The 18,608-nt window shown below is 48.3% G+C and overlaps 2 protein-coding genes across 4 annotated transcripts; one reads left to right on the top strand and one right to left on the bottom strand.

Moving 5' to 3' along the window:
* The first annotated feature begins 1,250 nt into the window (after nucleotides 1–1,250).
* On the top strand, nucleotides 1,251–3,381 carry SMIM33 (small integral membrane protein 33). Its single transcript, XM_043465353.1, has 2 exons — nucleotides 1,251–1,513; nucleotides 2,895–3,381. The coding sequence occupies exons 1-2, from the start codon at nucleotides 1,505–1,507 to the stop codon at nucleotides 3,282–3,284; spliced, it is 399 nt and encodes a 132-aa protein (XP_043321288.1). The 5' UTR covers nucleotides 1,251–1,504; the 3' UTR covers nucleotides 3,285–3,381.
* Nucleotides 3,382–6,603: 3,222 nt separating this feature from the next.
* On the bottom strand, nucleotides 6,604–12,449 carry STING1 (stimulator of interferon response cGAMP interactor 1). Of its 3 annotated transcripts, XM_043465341.1 has the most exons (8): nucleotides 12,356–12,449; nucleotides 11,884–12,040; nucleotides 11,113–11,339; nucleotides 10,854–11,037; nucleotides 10,499–10,607; nucleotides 9,033–9,271; nucleotides 8,049–8,235; nucleotides 6,604–7,464 (listed from the first exon to the last, which is right to left on the bottom strand). In XM_043465341.1, the coding sequence occupies exons 3-8, from the start codon at nucleotides 11,337–11,339 to the stop codon at nucleotides 7,274–7,276; spliced, it is 1,137 nt and encodes a 378-aa protein (XP_043321276.1). In that variant the 5' UTR covers nucleotides 11,884–12,040; nucleotides 12,356–12,449; the 3' UTR covers nucleotides 6,604–7,273. The 3 variants fall into 3 exon arrangements, with proteins under 3 accessions (XP_043321276.1, XP_043321275.1, XP_043321277.1); XM_043465340.1 differs by lacking the exon at nucleotides 12,356–12,449 and having other exon boundaries at nucleotides 11,884–12,341; XM_043465342.1 differs by lacking the exon at nucleotides 12,356–12,449 and having other exon boundaries at nucleotides 11,113–11,303; nucleotides 11,884–12,338.
* Between the last annotated feature and the right edge of the window lie 6,159 nt (nucleotides 12,450–18,608).

The raw sequence follows: 18,608 nt of genomic DNA, 5'->3' as shown, positions 1-18,608 counted from the left end.
TCATGGCCTTGGCTAGGGCCACGTGGTCTCCACCAGGACCTGGGCACAAAAGCCAGTGATGGCGACCTGGCCCCACACCCCCTTTCTTCCCCTCTGCAGGGGTCCATCTGTCCCTCCACACACCACCCGGAGGCTTTCTTGGAGTATCACTCTGTCTTACTGAGCCCTAAAGCTCGGCCCACTGGCAGCCCACCCTCTGTGGACCCTGAATCTTCTACACGCCACTCCCTCCTCAGGGCTCCAGATCCAGCTGGGACTCCTCACATCTTTCAGGGAGGCATTACAATATTCTTGTTATTCTGCAGAGAAAAACTGAGGACCACATTCTAAGCATCCCTCCCTCAGCCCTCCCCTCAGGTTGGGTCAGTTGTTCTCTGTTCTCCAGCAGCACCCCGTCCTTAGCATCCAGCCAGCCAGTCACACTCACTCTGCAGGTTAAGTGAAAAACCCGGTGACCAGCAGCTTAAGTGAGCTTGGAGGTTGAGTGGGGTCCCTAAACATCAGCATGTGTAGCAGCTGGGCTGAGAAACAAGGAATCAGGAGGCTTACCTTCTGGGATCAGATCACAGGGTGAGAGGAGTTCCTAGGCGGTCTCCTGGTCTCCAGACTAGAATAAAGGGTGGTGGCTGCACAGTGAGGAACATGAGTGAGGAACAGTGAGGGATGGCTGGTCCTATGGAGTTAATTGGGAACCAAAAGTTATCCTTTATAAACTGTTTCCAGAGAGAGGCGAGATTAGTCGGCACTTTTTGTAACTCAGAAGCATTAAGGCACACACATTCACAAACGAAGTTATAGACAAATGCAAACAGACATAACAGAATTCATACTTGTAAAAACCAATGAAGAAAAAGCACAAAGAGAGGAGAATGCCTTGCATGGGACCGATAAATATCAAATTCAATAAGATGATTATCCCTAGGGTGAGAAGGAGGGGAAAGGTAGGGAGTGAAGCTTCTATTTGTAATGTTTTAGTTCTTAAAATTCTTTGAAATAAATGTGACAGACTATTGAGATGAACAGAACTGGTGGCTGGACCAGAGAGACTTAGTATATCATAGTCTGCACTTTTCAGTGTGCTTGAGAAATTGCTTTAAAAAAAAAAAATCAAAGGATAATGACTTTAGGGAATCAGTTGAGATGTAAAGCCAGCAAGGTGGGGGGCGGGGGCGGGGTTAGGGCAAGTGTTTGGGATCCGGTGGAGGAGGGAGGTGGAGGAGGGATGAGCAGGCAGATTCGAGCTCCTGAAGGTGGCAGGGGACGTGAAAGGAGGTGCCTAGGAGTAAGATCAAAGCACTGTTAGAGTTGAGGGCTGGGCCCAGGGTAGTCCAGATGTTCAAGGAAGTGAAAGCGCGGGAGAGAGCGGTGAGGGTGTGTGCGTAGAGGGTGTGTACCCTGTAAGCCCCATAGACGTGGCAGCTCCGGGTAGGGACCCAGCTGAGGCAACAGGCTCTCCTTTGCCCAGCTGGCCGCCAGTCCCAAGAGAGCCTTGCACAGCCGGACAATGCATCAGGTAGATTCTCAGCTCACCCCCTTCTGCCAGGCTGGTGAGACTCCCCCAATCAAGGGCCCCAAGTCTTGCACCAGCCTATGCTTCCCTTTCCCCTTGTACATCCGGAACTGCTTCCCCACCCCCTACCCTGGGAGCTCTGTGGCCTGGGCCCTAGAGAGCGCAAAACTTTCAAGCAGGGGAGGGGAAGTAGGTATTAAGCTTTAAAGATGCCAAAGGACAGGTGCTGGGGATGGGTGGGGTGGACACTGTGACTCAGGAACTAAAGGGAGTGGGTTTGTCCTGGCCAGCCCTCCCTGGACCCCAGTTGCCTACCCATGGGGATGCCCAGGCTGAGGCTTAGAGTTAAGGGAGGGTCTCCACCACAAGGGCTGCTCCTCATGGTCCAGCTGGGGAAGGGAAGACCAGGGGGAGAGCTTCTTGAGCCTGATAACCTTGCCAGCTCTGGGGCCTATGATTTGGAGATTTGCTACCTTGATAGTAAACCCCATCACCACCCAATACTTAGCAGGGTAGAGATAGAGGTAGGGATCATGACCCCCAGCTTTAGGCAGAAGAATGCTGGGACCTTGAAAGAGATAGAGGATGGCAGGGGGTCTCCTTAGTCCATCTTGGACAGAACCAGGAATCCCCGGTGAGCATTCTCTACTCTATAGTGCCCCTTACAACCTGATACAGAGGTGAATATTGTGGGATGAAGTATAGCTCTTACCTCCCCCAAGCCTCTGGGGTTCATGCCTCTTCTTCCTCTCTCCCTCCCCTGGAGTACCAGCCCTCTTCCTACCATGTGGGTGGGGAGCAGTGGGAACCTAAGAAGCTGGACACAATGACTCCCTTTTGGACTGTAAGGAACAGTTGCTCACTGACCCTTGGCCAAGACATGGGAGAGCAGTCCAAAATGTGCTAGGACTCCTGACCCAAGACGTTAGACATATTTAGGAATTTTGCTGGAGACCTGGGAAGAGAGATCAGTGGGAGAGGACTTGGTGGGGGAAGGAAGGATAAACTTTATATGCTAGGCTGTAATAAAGCCCCTCTCTTTGTCCCTTTCTGAATGACTTTGTGTCCTGATCTGTTTTGTCCCCTCTGTTTCTGTCTCTCTGTATTTACCTTCACTTCTTTCTCTCTCTCTCTCTCTGCTTGTATCTTTCTCGTTTTCTCTGTATCCCCCTTGTCTCTTTCTTTCATTCCGTCTATTGCTATGTGTTTATCTCTATGTTTTTATGTCTCTGCCATCTCTTTCTATTTCTCCATGTCTTTACTGTCTCTCTGTCTCTGTCTGTTTGTCTCTCTCTCAGTTCCCTTTAGGTGTCTGTCTCTATCTTGGTCTTTCTCTGTGTGTACATGCCCATGTCACCCTCTCCCTCTACCGCTTCCCTCCCAGGCTGACCACCATCCGTGGCTTTCTCCAACTGTCAATGGCTCAGCAGGGCAGGAGCCCCAGAAGCAGCTTCCAGAGTTGCTGGGCGGGGCCTGGGAATCTCGTCCAGGGGTCGGGCTGCCTCTGCTCACCATCATCGTTGCTGTCTTTGTCTTGCTGGCAGTCTGTATCGTGGTGGTGGTCCACTTTGGGCCAAAGCTGCACAAAGGCCATGCCACTCTCGCCACAGAGCCACCATCCCCAAAGCCGGAGGGCGGCATCCACCTCATCCGCTGGCGCATGCTGGACCATCAGGACAGTCACGAAGACGCCCATCAGGAACCTCCCGGCCCTCACTCCTACCCTGTGCCAGATGGGTCCAGGTTCAGCATCGATGAAGTCACGTTTCTATAGGAGGGAGACTGGAAAGTTGGCCTCAGCTGTATCAGAACAAGAAACTGGACAGAGTAGTGCATGCTAAGTTGCTTCAGTTGTGTCTGACTCTTTGCAACCCTATGGATTATCACCCACTAGGCTCGTTTGTCCATGGGATTCTCCAGGCAAGAATACTGGAGTGGGTTGCCGTGCCCTCCACCAGGGGATCTTCCCAACCTGGGGAATGAACTCGAGTCTGCCTGTGTCTCCTGGATTGCAGGGGGGTTCTTTACACACTGAGCCACCTGGGAAGCCCGGACAGAGAAGTAGGGCAAAAGCAAACTGGGGCCTGGACCTCGGAGCTTCAGAAGGGCACGCCTGGACTCACTGGAGCTGCCCTCTCAACAGAGTATTTGTAGAAGAAGCCCTGTGAGGACCAAAATAATAGAAGAAACTTGAGAGCCCTGCTCAGAAACACGCTGCTGGGAGTGTTCCCAGTGCCCAAAGCCACCCTAACAAACCTACCCTCTCCTCTTCAGGAAGCACCAGACCCCTGAACCTCCTCCTCTGAGTTCCTACTCCCTCCTCTACTCCTTATCTCCCCTTTTGGTGTCAAAGTGAGTTCAGATGGGAAGATTCCACCATCCACTCCACCCTTGTATAAGGATGTCAGAGGTTCCTGGTGGAGGCCCTGTCCCCATGGCCCCCAGGTCCTGTGAGGTCAACCAGAGAGAGCCAAGTCAAAGAACCTAGGGGTCTGCCTTCTCTGGGACTCAGGAAAGGAAGGCAGGCCTACTGCCCTTCACTAACTGAGCGACATCCCTTTGGCTGTCAGGTCCCCGGCCTTGCCAACTTCCAAAGGCCCTAAAAGCCCTAAGCACTGCTTGCATGTGTGCGTGCTAAGTCGCTTCAGTCATGTTCAACTCTTTGCAACCCAATGGACTATAGCCCTCCAGGCTCCTCTGTCCCTGGGATTGTCCAGGCAAGAATACTAGAGTGGGTTGCCAAGCCCTCCTCTAGGATATCTTCCTGACCCAGAGATCGAACCTGCACCTATTACGTCTCCTGCATTGGCAGGCAGATTCTTTACTGCTGATGCCACCTAGGAAGCCCACTTATAGATTCCCAAATTGTTTTTGAATCACCTCCACCATCTTGGGGCAAGACTCTATCTTACTTTCCCAGGATGGAGTAGGGGATATTGGGGGTCTTTCATTACCTCCCACTTTCTGTGTGCATTGGCCTGTTGGAATCAGCCTAGAATTTACCGCAGGACATTTCCCAGATCCAGAACCTTCCAGCTGGCAATGAAAAGGAGCTCTGAGGAGGTTGTCTGGGGAAAGGAAGGAGTGGAGGTTCCTACAGAGGGAGGGACATGGAGGTTGGGAAGATGCAGGAGGCAGGGAAGGCAGAGCTGAGCCTCTCCGTGGCTCCTTGGACACCCTTGAACTTCACCTGACTTGTGCAGTCAAGAACATGCAGACAGACATTTGTGGAGGGACTTCTGGGTGCTTTACTCTGGGGAACACCTGAGTGCAACAAGTCAACCTTGGGGACTGCCCTCGGAGATACCCCAGCACAATCAAGGACTGAGAAATAACAGATGAAGAGGAATAGAGACTAATGTGTGCAGAGGACTGGCCTCCACTGGAATTGGTAAGAGGCAGCTATAATGTTAATAGTTGCTCCTTCTTGTGGGCCCATTGTGTGCTGGGCTCCAGGCTCATCTGTGGACCTACAGATATTATAATGTTTACTCCTCATACAGCCTGAGGAGGAGGAGGAGCCATTGTTATCTCCATTTACACTTGGGGATATCAAGACTCCAGCACAATCCAGGTACTAAGTGGTAGAGTCAGGACTTGAACCTGGGACTGGCAGGCTTCACAGTCTGAGAACCATGTTGGGGGCTGGATGGGTAGGTAAAGATCTTGTTGGGCTGATTTTTAGGTGTTGGAGTGACTGATGTGATGTTGGGGGATCCTCAGGGGCAGAATGGCTAGTACAATGGGGGAGGGGAGGGGACTGTTTCCCCTTCACTCCCTTGGCTCTGTCATCCTTGGGGGCAGTGGGTTGCTTCTGACAAATGTGTGTCTGTGTGGAGTTTTTCTCCATAGTAATGCTATACTCAGAAATTCATACTGAGCATTTGTGATAAAAACAAAGATGGGAGAGAGGGAATAAGTCTTGGGTGGAATGGATGGAACTGGCAGAAATAGGCTGTCTGGTCTCCCAGATGGGGGCAACTTTGCCCCCACAGTGGTTGCCGCAGTGGATCAGTTCTAACAATGATGGCATGAAGTGTGGCAGGTGAGCAGCCAGCTGTGTTGTCCAAGGTCTCCAGAGTATATCCCATCACCTCACACAAACTCTCCTCCCCCTTGTTCAGGGCAGTCTCATCCGGGGACATTTATTCAGTGGCCCCTGCTTCTTTGAGTAGTCCCTTTGCCCAGGACACAGCTGTGTTTACTCCTTACGGCATCTCTGTGCTGGCTCAGGCTCCTCTCTGTCCCCCAAGCCACCCACTGGAGACAGGGCATTGAACGGGCAGGCGAAGTGGGTTGCTTCCCAGCTCTATGCCCTCAGCCTACATTGTAATGATGGCCACTACCCCACGGCCCTGAACTAGTATGAGGAGGCGTGTGAGGAACTGTGTGCAAGCAGATTCGGACATTGTTGATACTAAAGGGCAACTGCCTGTATCAGAGTCTGGCCAGAAAAAGATGGCATACTCAAATAAATAACCTGAAGAGTGTTTAAAGAGGGGACTACTTAAGGACTTCCCTGTTAGTTCAGTGGTTAAGACTCTGTTCTTCCACTGCATGGTGCTCAGGTTCAATCCTGGGTTAGTGAACTAAAATCCCACATGCCATGTGATGCGGCCAAAACATTTTTTTTTTAATCTGTAATTTAAAAATTTTTAATAAAAATTAAAGGGGACTATTTAGAAAGGGCAGGTATAAGGAAACTACAAGTGAAAGGGAGCATTCCAGGTGAGCATCAGTGAGATGCCAGTACCATGGTCAGGCCTGAAGAGGGATGGGGAGGAGGAAGTTAATGAAACCTGGAGATAGACATGGTTACTGAAAGGGTACTATAGGTCTAGAGATGAAGAGAGCCCACAGTGACCTTGAAACTCCTGGGAGGGACGTGGGGGAATAAATATCCCAGCCTCACCCCCCTCCTCTCCCTTCTCTCACTGTGGCTTCCCATCACCTGAATGTGACCAGAAGTCAGAGGGCAAGGGTGCCTGTTGATGCCATCCTAGGACAGAGGAGAGGTGGAGGGTAGGTCTGAGCATCCAATGGAGGACACCTGGAAGATCCCTTAAGTTTACCTTATTTATAATAAGTAAATATTACCTTATAATAAGTTTACATTTATTTTTTAAGGATTTTTTTCATTTATTTATTATTATTTTGGTTGTGCTGGGTCTTTGTTGCTGCATGTGGGCTTTGTCTGGTTGCAGTGAACAGGGGCTATTCTTAGCTGCAGCGCATGGGCTTCTCATTGCGGTGGCTTCTCTTATTGCAGAGCACAGGCTCTAGGCATGGCCCTCAATAGTTGTGGCACATGTGCTCAATAGTTGTGGCTCATGGGCTCTGGAGCACGGGCTCAGTAGTTGTGGAGTACAGGCTTAGCTGCTCTGAGGCATGTGGAATCTTTCCACACCAGGGATCGAACTCACATCCCCGACATTGGCAGACGGATTCTTAACCACTGGGCCACCAGGGAAGCCCCTGACCTGGCATTTAGAGTTTGCAGAAAAACCATACAACCATACTACTCATAACTACCCTGTGAGGTAGATAGGGCAATGATTATAATCCCATTTCATAGATGAGGACACTGAGGCTCAGAGAGGTGAAACAACTTGCCCAAGGTTACAGGATTCATCTTGAAATGTCAAGTCCAAGGACCTTCTCTGAGAGGGAGGAAATGGTTCTGCTAGGCCTCCAGCTGCTGAAGAAAGACATCCTCTCAGAGTCTCAGGGTTGGCTGGGGGCTCAGGAGAGGTGACTGGGGCCTCAGAAGACATCCGAGCGGAGCGGGAGAGGCTTTTCCATGCCACTGATGAGGAGCTCAGGCTCTTGGGACAGGACAGAGGAACCGGGCATCACTGAGGTTTCCATGCTGCCCATGGTAACCTCCCTTTCCTCCTGCCGAAGGTGCTGGAGAATTTCCTGTGACAAGGAGAAGCTGCTTCCCTCTGCAGGTTCTGGAATGAGGAGGGCAATGTGTAGGGGGTGGTGAAGGCCTCACACATTCCCACTCCAGCACACCCAGAGGACTTGCTGGGGGGCTCCTCCAACCCTCCCTCTCCCACCTCCTCCCCACCCCTAGCCACTGGGACTAGAGTTTCACGAAATCCTAGAGCTAGCAGTGGTTTTAGAGACAAGAGGATTCTACCCTCCTGCTTTTAGAGATGATACATTAGAGATGAAAGGGACAGAGACCTGCCTAAGGTCACAGAGTAAGGGAGTGACACTGCTGAGGCTGCAGTCCTGGTGTCTTGGCTGGTGGCCGGGGGCTATCTGCTTTCTCTGGTACTCTAGAGGCCTCTGGTAAGAGGCCGCTGGAGCCACCCCTTCATGCTCCACCCAGGACCCATAGCCAAAGACCTCAGAAAGCCATCGGGTGTCCCATGGTGGGGAGATAGGACCTTCTCCAGGGGAGAAAGAGGCAGGTCTTGAATGCCCTGACCACTCAGGAAGGCTGAGGACTGTCCTATTTCCTGCCGAGCACCTGGGAGGCCCTTGAGGTCCCCAACCCTTTCTGTCCTTCAGCTTGTCACCCCCTTACCCTCATAGACAATGAGGCGGCAGTTGTTCTGAGACTCAGGGGCATTTGCCAGGATGTCTTCAAGTGTCCGGCAGAAGAGTTTGGCCTGTTCCAGCCGATCCTCCCGGCTAAAGCCAGCTCGGCCATCCTGTGACATGGCAAACAGGGTCTGCAAGGGGGTGGCATATTCCAGGACACAGACGCCTGCCTGGAGGAGGTAAAAGGAAGACCAGACTCAGCCAGGGGCCAGGCAGGCAGACTCTGGACCCCACTGCTCAATCTGTAGGGGTGGAGTCTGGGAGGTGGCCACCTGATGGGGTTGATGACCTTTGCCTGTGAACCCCACTCCTAAAATCACGGCCAGGGACTGCATTAAATTTACCCTTCCCAGATCCTTCATCTAGGCTATCAACTACTCCAGCTGGAATTCAAGTCCGGGGACTGGACTCTGGGTTCAACTCTGCTTGGATTCCCCACAGCCTACATGAAATCCTTCAGACAGTCTCTCGACCTTCATCTGGGCAGCTTTATGTTCCAGAGCATGGTACACTCAGGGTGAAATTGTCCACTTCTGCCCTGGTTCTCTGAGTCTCAGTGTCCTCTTCTACAAAACAGGGGTCATAACAGTCCCTACACCACAGAGTGGTGGTGAGGATTCAATGAGGTGGTCAGACAAAGCACCTGGAAGAGCATCTGGCTTGCAATAAGTGCTCAATAAATGTTACTAGGAATTTCATGGTGGCCCATGGTGAGGACTCCATGCCAGGGTTCAATCCTTGGTCAGAGAACTAATATCTCGCAAGCCTCACAATACAGTCATAAATAAATAAATGTTACTTAATCATTATCACTCAGAACCTAATTTTGCCCAGCCCTGGGACCGATCAGAGAAACTGAGGCACAGAGAAGGGCAGTGAATTTTTATCACGGCTTGGCCAGGGCTCGGAGTTCTGAGTCTCTAGGCCTGACCCCTTCCCAGTGCCACCTGCTTTCCTGCACACGCACCCGCTGCCCATTTTCCAGAAGCTCATAGATGCTGTTGGTGTAAACCCGGCCCTTGATGCCGGCACGGTCAGCACTCTGCTGGGGCAGCTCGTGTAGGAAGCGAATGTTGGGGTCAGCCACGCTCAGGTCGTCAGGCACCCCACAGTCCAACGGGAAGAGGATGTGCAGCCGGTGGCTTCCTGCGCCCTGTAGCGTGTTGTTGTGGAACTGATTGTAAATTTGGATCCGGGCCCGGAACCCTAGGGTGGAGAGGTCCAAGAAGTCATTTCCACCAACTCTGTCTCCCAACCAACTCAGGACAGAGATGCAGGCCATTGTTGCCCTCACTGTGTGGGTGCAAGAGCCCTGGGGGGCCAGCCCACAGGCATTGCCTGGGGGGCCAGGAGAGGCAGAGCATTAGGCAATAATGCTTCACCTACTCCCACCACCCCTTTCTCCCCCTCATTTGACCTTTGTCCAGATTTCTGTTAGCCTCATTCCTTCCCACTACAGCTTTCAGGGCTCTGAGAGGCAGGCAGAGCCCTGGTAGTTGCCATACCCAGCAACTCCAGGTGCACTGAGCCAGGCCTCTAGCCGAAGCCCTACTGTCTAGCAAAGGCAGCCATGAGATGGAGGAGAACCACAGTCCTGGCCAGCAAGTCAGAAGAATGAGATGCGATTTGTAAGTTTCCAGTGGGGTAGTCAAGGGTCCAGGCTCTGGACAGGCCTGTGTTCGAACTCTGCTTCCTCCTATAGCTAAGGTGTGTGACTTTGGACAAGTCACTTTATCTCTCAGAATAGTGATGTTCTTAACTCTAAAACAGGGGTGATGATTATCCTGTCCTCACAGAAGTGAAAGTGAAGGTCGCTCAGTCGTATCCTATTCTTTGCGACCCCATGGACTATAGAGTCCATGGAATTCTCTAGGCCAGAATACTGGAGTGGGTGGCCTTTCCCTTCTCCAAGGGATGTGAGTTAAAAGAGAAACTGTAAATGAAGGGCATACAGCTTGTAGCAAATATTTATTGAAAAAATTCATGGGTGACTTGGGACAAGTCATTTAATGGATCTAAGCCCCAAATTTCTTCCTGCAAACCAGGCATAATAGTAACAGCCTTCAAGCCTATAAGATCACTTTTGGAATAATATGGTTTGTTAGACTGAAAATGCTTTGAAGGAAGCTCAACTCTGTGTTCTGTGATGACCTCGACAGGTAGAATGAGGGTGGCGTGGGAGGGAGGTCCAAGAGGGACGGGATATATGTGTACACATAGCTGATTCACTTCATCATACAGCAAACACTAACACAACACTGTAAAGCAATTGTACTCCCAACAGCAATAAATAAATAAGCTTTGGAAAAATAAATAGCAATTGAGAACTCTTGGGGAAAAAAAAAAGAAAATGCTTTGAAAAGTATAGTGACTTCTGGAAACAAGGTTGCGTGTCTTACAGATCTAGAAATGGGGGCATAGAGGACGGCCCACCTGGCAGGATCAGCCGCAGGTATCCAATATAATATGACCAGGCCAGCCCATGAGCCACGTTGAAGTTCCTTTTTTCACAGATTGCAGAGACCTCTGCTGGGGCCAGGCCCTGTGGACAGCAGGGTGGGGCTAGAGGGCCTCTATGAAGGATAACGAGAGCGCTCCTCCCCCAATAAAATTTCCCAACCTCCTGCCAACTGGCTCCCTTCTCTGCCATTGCTGAACCCAGACCATTTTAGGCTCTAGTCCAAGGATCAGCTTCTAAACTGATCCCACTCCCAGTACTGAGCTCAGCGCAGGTCACAATAGCCACACCTCCACCCGACCAGACCCTCCACCTCCCTGTGTGTGATACCTGGAGGCCCAGGAGGATGTTAAGTGCCTGTGAGAGGCCCAGGAGAGCAAGCATCCAAGTGAAGGGCAGGCCAGCCATGTTTGGGAGGGAGCAGTAGAAATAGCAGGACAGCAGCAGCAGGGCCCCGCAGCGCATGGAGGAGCACAGGCAGGCCCGCACAGCCCTCCAATAGCTGCCGTGGTACCTGCAGGTGACACACAAGTTCCAGACCCCAGCCCAGCTCGGCCAGAGAGGGGCAGGAGGTACTTCAGGGAGTCACCTGGAGTGGACGTGGTGCAGCTCCTCGGCCAGACTGCAGATCCCCTTGATTAGCAGTCCCATCTCCTGGGAGGCCAGGTGGAGCACCAACCACTTGAGAGTGTGGTCTGGTGGCTCCCCCAGGCCCCAAAGGGCCACCAGACAGGCACTTAGCAGGACCAAGGCTGCCTTTTGGGTCCTGTGACCCCTGGGCTGTGGGATGGATGGATGCAGGCTGGAGTGAGGCATCTGTGGGTACCAAGAAATCCATGGTTGTGCTCCCCTCACTCTCCTACAGTTCCAGGACTGAGGCCCTGAGTGGGCACGTCCCCCAGCTCTCCAGTTCCCTGGTGCCCAGCCATACCCAGAAGATGCTCCTGGAGACACCTCTAGGGAACAGGTTGGGCATACAGCATCCCAGAGCTCCAACCCAAAAAAGATTTGTTGCTAACAGAGTAGGTGGAGAAAGAAATGCATGCACATATGAGTTGAAGCAAACTCTGGCAGATAGTGAAGGACAAGGAAGCCCGGTGTGCCGTAGTCCATGGGGATGCAAAGAGTCGGACATGACTTAGTAAATGAACAACAACACATACACACCTCACCCAACCCCAGTGAGACCACAGATGTGGTGAAGAAAGAAGACAGCTATTACCCCAGACCCAGACCTGAAAGTATTCTGTGAGGTACCACTCATCAGAGGACCAAGGCTTCCCTTTCCCCACAGTCCACCCCAGGGAGGACCTTAGGCAGCAAAGCTGTAAACCACAGTTCAGAGGGTGGAGGCACCCACCTCTGCTGCCTCTGCAGGGTCCTCAGTCTTAGAGCTCTGGCTGGCCGGCTTCTGATCTTCTACCTCTCAGACTGCAGGTTGTTTCTGGAAGTCGACAGGGAGAGAAGGCCCAGCACCAGGGCTCCCAGCAACCAAGGGTGGCCTCTCAGGGTAGAGCCTGAAAAATGAAAGGTTAAAAACAACTGAAGCTTCCTCCACAGCACTCCAATGCTGGCATCTCACCAGACCACAGCCTCACTGTGCTCGCAGAGGAGGTTATTTCCTCCCTCCCACGGCATCCTGGTCAGCCACGCCTGCCTTGGGGTGGGGGAGAAAGCTTGAGAAGGCCCCCGTTCCATCATCCACCCCTCAAACCAAGGGTGTTCAGAAACCCTCTCACACTCCTCACAGCCACAACCCTGAACACTAACTGTCCCTCAAGCACCCCCCTCTCCAGTCAAACACACTCTACCAACACCCTCGCGAGACTCACACGCCCAGCCAAGCATACACACTGCACCATGCTGCCCTGCCTGGTGGTTTTATTCTGACTTGCAGATGCAGATCCTCTTTTTCTGAAGACTCTGACATCAGACTAGAGGCGGGGAAAATGAAGAGTTATTTCCTGTAACAATAGCCTTCTAGTAAAAAACTGAGTGAGAGCCAAAGGGCTCCTGAAGTGTGGGGTTTCGGCTCTCCATAGGAAGTATTATAGCAACACCTGTGACTTCCCAGAGAGAACCTGGTGCTTCCAGCCAAAAAGGCAGTCCGTGGATAATGATAGTAATAATGATAATAATAATAATAATAATTAAGTGCTTACTGTGCTCCAGACATTATGCCAAGGGTTACATATATTGTTTCACTTAGTCCACTCAGCCACCCTATCAGGAAGGTATAATGCTATTCTCATGGACAATCTGAGCTTCAGTGAGGTGAATTAACTTGCCACTGTCCCCCTGCTAGTAAAGGAGGGAGTGGGGACATGAATCAGGTGGGTGACTTCAAAACCCAGCTCGTTCTGTGCCTTGATTCCCCAGAAAGGGGTGGAAGGACCAGGATCAAATTTCATGCTTGCACTTTGCCAGAGGGTGGAGAGTGTTTCTAGCCATTTTCTGGCATACCAGTAAGCTGATCAGATTCGAGAAGGTGGCAGGCTCAGGAGTGGGATTGGGACAGAAGCCACAGAGCAGAAGCGGTCCATATATGCCCAGGCCAGAGGGTACTTGCCTGGACCCTTCCCCACATCCCAACCAGACACAAGAAGACACACCACGTCCATAGATGCCACTGGCCTCTTGGGAGCAAGGAGGCTCCCAGAAAACTCTCATTTTTAAAAATAATTTTCCAAGAATGGAGAGAATTCCCTGCACTTTCTCTCCCCTACAAAAGCTCACAAAAGCTCACAGGGGGCCCTCTGTGGTGGACAAAGGCTCCGGTGCTTCAAAACCAAAGAAAGTCAAGGTTGTCAAAGAAAACGTCTGAGCAGAGTCCTTCCAGAGTGGGCAAATCCACAGTTGTCCCAAAGTCCCCCTGTGCCAAGCAACCTTTGGCCTTTACTATCCTGCCCTGCCTTCCCAGATGTTGGGAAATATTGAAGGCAGGAGGAGAAGGGGACGATAGAGGATGAGATGGTTAGATGGCATCACCGACTCAATGGACATGAGTTTGGGTAAACTCCAGGAGTTGGTGATGGACAGGGAGGCCTGGCATGCTGCGGTTCATGGGGTCGCAAAGAGTCAGACACGACTGAGCAACTGAACTGATACTGATACTGATCCTGCCCAGCAGTTAGCACCACCTCCCCTGGGTGGTACCATTTCTGTCAGTTCCACTGCTCCACAACGGTCATCATTTCTGCTGAACCTGTTCTTCATCTCTGCCCCCTTCTCCTAGAGGAAGATTCTCTGTTTATAGGCCAGATTGGTACCATGCATCAGAAGCCTTAAAAGACACAGAATCATAGACCTAGCAATTCACTTCTGGGAATCCTTCATTAAGAAATAATCAGGGCTTCCCTGGTGGCTCAGTGGAAAAGAATCTGCCTGCTAATGCAAGAGACATGGGTTCGATCCCTGGGTCGAGAAGATCTCACATGCCATGGAACAATTGGGCCCGTGTGCCACAACTAGAGAAAAGCCTGAGTGGCAATGAAGATCCAGCACAGCCAAAAATTAATAATTTTTTTTAAAAAAAGAAATAATCAGACAAAGGCACAAAGATGCCCATTTTCAGATGTTTGTGCAAGTGTTGTTTATACCAGAGAAAAACTAAAAACTAAATGTCCAACAATAGGGGACTGATTAAATTGTGATTTATCTTAGAATGTTAGGTAGCCACTAAATATGAAGATGTAATTTTGTATGTTGACTCTTAAATATCTTTAGCATATTGCTTCTTACTGGAAAAAAAGCAGAGTACAAAATAGTATAATTGCATTGTTAGAAATACACGTTGCACGAGAAAAGGTCTGGAAGGCTACATGACAGGAAAAATGCTAACAATGATTACTCCGTGTAGCAGGACTATGGGTGATTTTTGGTATGCTTTTCCCTTTTAGCTCATCATGTTTTTAAGGTTTCTTTTCCTGACATTGAACACGTATTAGTTGTTTGGAGTATGCTGGTGTTAGAGAAGGACATTTCCTTGCCTCTTCCACTTTCTGGCAGCCCCAGGTGTTCCTTGGTTTGCAGCTGTAGCACTTGAGCCTCTGCCTCCATCATCACAGGATGACAGACTCTCTGTGTGTCCCTGTCTTCACATGGCACTCCCTCTTCTTATAAGGACACCAGTGTTGTCCATTGGATTAGGGCCCACCCTAATCACCTCATCTTAACTCAATTGCAACTACAAAGACATTGCCTCCAAATAAGGTCACATTCACAGGTAGAGGGAGTTAGGACTTCAGTATCTCTTTTGGGGGACACAGTTCAATCCATAACAACATCAGTGCTGGAAGAAAGGTTGCTGGAGAATTGTTTGGAACCTTGTGGGTTGTGGCCAGGGCCTCAGGGCATGGGGACTTTCAACAGCTGCATGGATGGGATTATCCTCATCACCTGTGCTGATGGGCAAAGACCTCAAAGCTCTTCTAGATAGCCATCTGGCATCCAAAGAGGAAGCTGAGGACCACAAAGGGAAGTTAGGTCCAAGTTGTAGAAGACACATGGAAGCTGTAACTGGGTTGGAAATAGAAATGAAAACCATCTCAGACCAGCACTTCCGGGGTGTCTGGAGGCAAGAAGCAACTACCAGTAAGTGAAGGAGAGGCCCCAGGAGCAAGCAGGCTGTGGAACAGAGTGTTGGCCCTCAGAAACTAACCAGAGGGCAGCAGCCTGTCAGCTTGGCAGTCTGCAACTTGAATCTAACTTCCCTCCCTTTGGCCCAGTTATTTAACTTCTTTGAAGTTTAGCTTCCTCATAGCTAAGTGGGGGTAGTAATACTTTCCTTTTCCTCATAAAATTGTCGTGAGAATGAAAAGAAATAATGTGTCTGTAGGCCTGATTTGTAAGTTCTCAGTGATAGCTAACTCCAATCACCATCACCATCACCGTCATCATCATAACCACTGAGAATCACATTCTTCGAGTTGTCAGCCCCTCTCATCTTGGCCTCTATCCTGGGCTCAAGCAGACACAGAGACTTGACGTCTCACCTGTGGGTGGCTCTGAGTCTGACCCCAGCCACCTCTTTGTTGTAACTTTATTGCCCCATCATGCAGCTGTCTAGTGTGTCATGGTATTTCTTGGACAAGACAATATCCTAGTAAATGTGATAGAAAAAGGGGCTGGATGATGCCTGACTGGGGTTGGGGAAGCACAGCTGATTGAGCTACTGTATCTTCAGAGGATAAATAACCTTTTATTTATGTAAGGCCCTACATCTTCCTGGAAGGTGGTATTCATGAGGGTGGGGAAATCTGCAGTTGTTTTTTGTTAGTTTTGGGTAACAGCCTAATTGAGATATTCACATACCATACAACTTACCTATTTAATGCACAGTTCATAATATAGTCACATCACCACAATTAAATTTAGAACATTTTCATTACCTGAAAAGAAACCTTGTAGGCTTCAAGGTTGAATTCTTTCTTCCTTTTGGTTTCTGCCCTCCAAAGTTTGGTCCAATGATTTGTGTAAGCTTTGTATAGGGTGATATTTGTGCTGAGTTTGTTTTTTTCCTCTGATGTGCAGGGCTGAGTGAGGTGGTAGAGCTCTCACTGTTTGCAGATGACATGATACTAAACAGAGAAAATCCTAAAGATACTATCAGAAAATTACTAGAGCTAATCAGTGAATTTACCAAAGTTGCAGGATACAAAATCAATACACAGAAATCACTTGCATTCCTATATACTAACAATGAAAAATCAGAAAGAGAAATCAAGGAATCAATCCCATTCACCACTGCAACAAACAGAATAAAGTATCTAGAAATAAACCTACTTAAGGAGACAAAAGAACTGTGTACAGAAATATAAGACACTGATGAAAGAAATCAAAGATGACATAAATGGATGGAGAGATATTCCACGTTCCTGGGTAGGAAGAATCAATATTGTGAAAATGACCATACTACCAAATGCAATCTACAGATTCAATGTGATCCCTATCAAATTACCAATGGCATTTTCCACAGAACTAGAACAAAAATTTTCACAATTCATATGGAAACACCAAAGACCCTGAATAGCCAAAGCAGTCTTGAGAAAGAAGAATGGAGCTGGAGGAATCAACTTCCTGATTTCAGATTATACTACAAAGCTACAGTCATCAAGACAGAATGGTATTGGCACAAAAACAGAACTATAGGCCAATGGAACAAGATAGAAATCCAAGAAATAAACCATGCACCTATGGGTACCTTATTTTTGACAAAGGAGGCAAGAATATACAATGGGGCCAAGAAAGTCTCTTCAATAAGTGGTTCTGGGAAAACTGGACAGCTACATGTAACAAAATGAAATTAGAACACTTACTAACACCATACACAAAGATAAACTCAAAATGGATTGAAGACCTAAATGTAAGTCCAGAAACTATAAAACTCTTAGAGGAAAACATAGGCTGACCACTTTATGACATAAATCAAAGCAAGATACTCTATGACTCACTTATCTGTCTTTTTGATTATAGCCATTCTCATTTCATTGATATGACATGGTATCTTATTGTGGTTTTGATTTGCATTTTCCTGATAGTAAATGATGTTGAACATCTTTTTATGTGTTTATTGCTATTGCATATCTTTTTTGAGAAAAGCCTACTCATATTTTTTTGTCCATTTTTAGTTGGGTATTTGTCTTTTTACTATTATTTAATAATTTGTTATTGTGATAATCATAGGAGGTTTTTTTGTATATTCTAGATACAAGTCCTTTATCAGATAAATGCTTTGCAAAATTTTTCTCCTATTCTTTAAGTTGTTTTCTCACTTTCCTCATGTTATCCTTTGAAACATGAATGTTATTAATTTTTATAAAACCTAATTTAGCTTTTAGTTTGTTGCTTGTCCTTTTGATGCTATATCTAAGAAGCTATTGCCTTAATCAAGGTCACAGTGGTTTGTATATATGTTTTCTTCTAAGAGTTTAATGATTTTGGCTTTTACATTTATACCTCTGGTCCATTTTGAATCTTTTTATATGTGATGTGAGTTAGAGATTCATGTTCTTCTTCATATAGATACCCAGTTGTCCCAGCACCATTTGTCAAAAACTAGCCTTTCTCCATTGAAAAGGCTAGTCAAAAACTAGCCTTTCTCCATTGGCACAAATTGTTTGGTCAGTTGTCAAAAATCAACTGACTCTAAATGTGAATTCTATTTATGAATTCTCAATTCTTTTCCATTGATCTATGTATCCATTGTTATCCTAGTCCACACCATCTTGGTTACTGTAGCTTGTAGTAAGCTTTGAAATTAGAAAATGTGAGTTCTCCAACTTTGCTCTTCCTTTTCAAGATTGTTTTGGCTATTTGGGTTGCTTAATTTCCCATACAAATTTTGGGTTCAACTTGTCAATTTCTGCAAGGAAGTCATCTGGGATTTTGACAGGTATTGTGTTGATTCTATAGATCAGTTTGGATAATATCATCATGTTAACATTATCAAGCCCTTGAACATGAGATATCTTCCCGTTTATTCAGGTCTTTTAAAATTCCTTTTAGCAATATTTTATATTGTATACAGTAGAAGTTTTGCACTTATTTAGTATTTTACTCTACTTTGGACTTTTAAAATTGTGGTAAATGTGTATAACACAAAATTTGCCTCTTTAATCATTTTATTTTTTAAATTTATTCTTATTCCTTTTTATCAGTCAGTTCAGTTCAGTCACTCAGTCGTGTCCAACTCTTTGCAACCCCATGGACTGCAGCATGCCAGGCTTCCCTGTTCATCACCAACTCCTGGAGCTTGCTCAAACTCATGTCCATCGAGTCAGTGAGGCCATCCAACAATCTCATAATTTTGTTTATTTATTTGGCTGCACTGGGTCTTTGTTGCTGTGCACAGGCTTTCTTTAGTTGTTCACAGCGAGGGTTACTCTTGGTTGCAGTGCATGGGCTTCTTGTTGTGGTGGCTTCTCTTGCTGTGGAGCACAGGCTCTAGGGCCCTCAGCCTCAGTAGTTGTGGCATATAGGCTTAGTTGCTCTGCAGCATGTAGAATCTTCCTGGGCCAGGGAATGAACCTGTGTCTCCTGCATTGGCAAGTGGATTTTTGTCCACTGTACCACTGAAAGATTGTT

This window comes from Cervus canadensis, chromosome 4 (assembly GCF_019320065.1).
Source record: "Cervus canadensis isolate Bull #8, Minnesota chromosome 4, ASM1932006v1, whole genome shotgun sequence".
NCBI lineage: Eukaryota > Metazoa > Chordata > Mammalia > Artiodactyla > Cervidae > Cervus > Cervus canadensis.
This window is presented reverse-complemented; position numbering and strand designations above follow the sequence as displayed.